Source organism: Urocitellus parryii, chromosome 3 (genome assembly GCF_045843805.1).
Source record: "Urocitellus parryii isolate mUroPar1 chromosome 3, mUroPar1.hap1, whole genome shotgun sequence".
Classification (NCBI taxonomy): Eukaryota; Metazoa; Chordata; class Mammalia; order Rodentia; family Sciuridae; genus Urocitellus; species Urocitellus parryii.
The window spans coordinates 22,010,379-22,012,640 of record NC_135533.1 but is presented as its reverse complement, the minus strand read 5'-3'; the positions used below and the strand labels follow the sequence as shown (position 1 = coordinate 22,012,640).

Here is a 2,262-nt window from a genome sequence, read left to right as displayed (position 1 = left end):
TATATAAATAAAAGTTATTTAAAAAATCTTAAACGAAACAAAAATACTTTGCTTTGGTGCCCCCAAGAAAGCATCACTGAATCCATGACTGTCATTAGAATCATGTAATAGAGGTTCTAGAGAGACTTCAGAAATAGGAGATTATGGGGCTGGGGTTGCCGCTCAGTGGTAGAGCACTTGCCTCACAAGTGCAAGGCCCTGGGTTCGCTCCTCAATACCACATAAAAATAAAAAAAATAAAATAAAATAAAGCTATTGTGTCCAACTACAACTAAAAAATAAATATCTTAAAAAATAGGAGATTACCTTATGTATGGTAATTGATAGGGTACAGATCATATTTTCTTTATTCCCATAAATTAAAACCTTTTAGAATCTATTAGAAACATATTAAGGAGGGCGGCCCGGCGGCCTGGAGCCGGACGTGTCTGGAGTGTCCCCGCAGATCGGGACAGCAGGTCGTCCGGGGGCCCACCATGCTGGTGACTGCCTACCTGGCTTTTGTAGGCCTCCTGGCCTCTTGCCTGGGTTTGGAGCTGTCAAGATGCCGGGCTAAACCCCCTGGAAGGGCCTGCAGCAATCCCTCATTCCTTCAGTTTCAACTGGACTTTTATCAGGTCTACTTCCTTGCCTTGGCAGCTGACTGGCTCCAGGCCCCCTACCTCTATAAACTCTACCAGCATTACCACTTCCTGGAGGGTCAAATTGCCATCCTCTATGTTTGTGGCCTTGCCTCCACAGTCCTCTTTGGCCTAGTGGCCTCCTCCCTTGTGGATTGGCTGGGTCGTAAGAAGTCTTGTGTCCTCTTCTCCCTCACTTACTCTCTATGTTGCTTAACCAAACTTTCTCAGGACTACTTTGTGCTGCTGGTGGGCCGAGCACTTGGTGGGTTGTCCACTGCCCTCCTCTTCTCAGCATTCGAGGCCTGGTACATCCATGAACACGTGGAGCGGCATGATTTCCCTGCTGAGTGGATCCCAGCTACCTTTGCCTGAGCTGCCTTCTGGAACCATGCACTGGCTGTAGTGGCAGGTGTGGCAGCTGAAGCTGTGGCTAGCTGGATGGGGTTGGGGCCTGTAGCACCTTTTGTGGCCGCCATCCCTCTGCTGGCTCTGGCTGGTGTCTTGGCCCTTCGCAACTGGGGAGAGAACTATGACCGGCAGCGTGCCTTCTCAAGGACTTGTGCTGGAGGCCTGCGCTGCCTCCTGTCCGACCGTCGTGTGCTGCTTTTGGGCACCATACAAGCCCTGTTTGAAAGTGTCATCTTTATCTTTGTCTTCCTCTGGACACCCGTTCTGGACCCACATGGGGCCCCACTGGGCATTGTCTTCTCCAGCTTCGTGGCAGCTAGCCTGCTGGGTTCTTCCCTGTACCGCATCGCTACCTCCAAGAGGTACCACCTTCAACCCATGCACCTACTCTCCCTTGCTGTCCTCATCGTTGTCTTCTCTCTCTTCATGTTGACTTTCTCCACCAGCCCAGGCCAGGAGAGTCCAGTGGAGTCCTTCATTGCCTTCCTACTTATTGAGTTGGCCTGTGGGCTGTACTTTCCCAGTATGAGCTTCCTGCGGAGAAAGGTGATCCCTGAGACAGAGCAGGCTGGGGTACTCAACTGGTTCCGGGTGCCCCTACACTTACTGGCCTGTCTAGGGCTCCTTGTCCTCCATGACAGTGATCGAAAGACAGGCACTTGGAACATGTTCAGCATCTGCTCTGCTGTCATGGTGATGGCTCTGCTGGCAGTGGTGGGACTCTTCACCGTGGTAAGGCATGATGCTGAGCTTCGGGTACCCTCACCCACAGGGGAGCCCTATGCCCCTGAGCTCTAACCCTGTTCTAGTACAATGGGTCTGGGATGGACTCTGAATCCCACCTCTCCAGGGTTGTACAGATCTCACCGTGACTCTGTCCTACAGCCCCTCCTGCCAGTGCTTTGTGTTGGGAAGAACATGGGGGTGATGGACTGGAAAGGGGCCAAAAGTTGACTCTGTTACTCCCTTGCCCCTTTCCACTTAAAAATAAACACTTTTAATGGAAAAAAAAAAGAAACATATTAAGTGCCAAGAGTAATATATACCTAAAATATGTAAATACTTTGGAAATTTCTGAAAAGACAGCAAAAATGCATTTCCCTCTTCTAAGACCCATACCATTAAGGGTAAATGCCATATCCTCCCTTCCCACCCAGGACCTCTCCCACCCACACCACACTCTGACACTGAACCCCATCTAAACACCAAATCTTTACCCAATAGTCCTCAG

General features: G+C 50.1%; 1 protein-coding gene across 1 annotated transcript; it reads left to right on the top strand.

The window, feature by feature from the left end:
• The first annotated feature begins 406 nt into the window (after positions 1-406).
• LOC113185595 (molybdate-anion transporter) lies at positions 407-1,986 on the top strand. Its single transcript, XM_026392801.2, is given in 1 exon segment — positions 407-1,986. A coding segment is annotated over 1 exon segment (1,353 nt). The 5' UTR covers positions 407-476; the 3' UTR covers positions 1,830-1,986.
• The last annotated feature ends 276 nt before the right edge of the window (positions 1,987-2,262 follow it).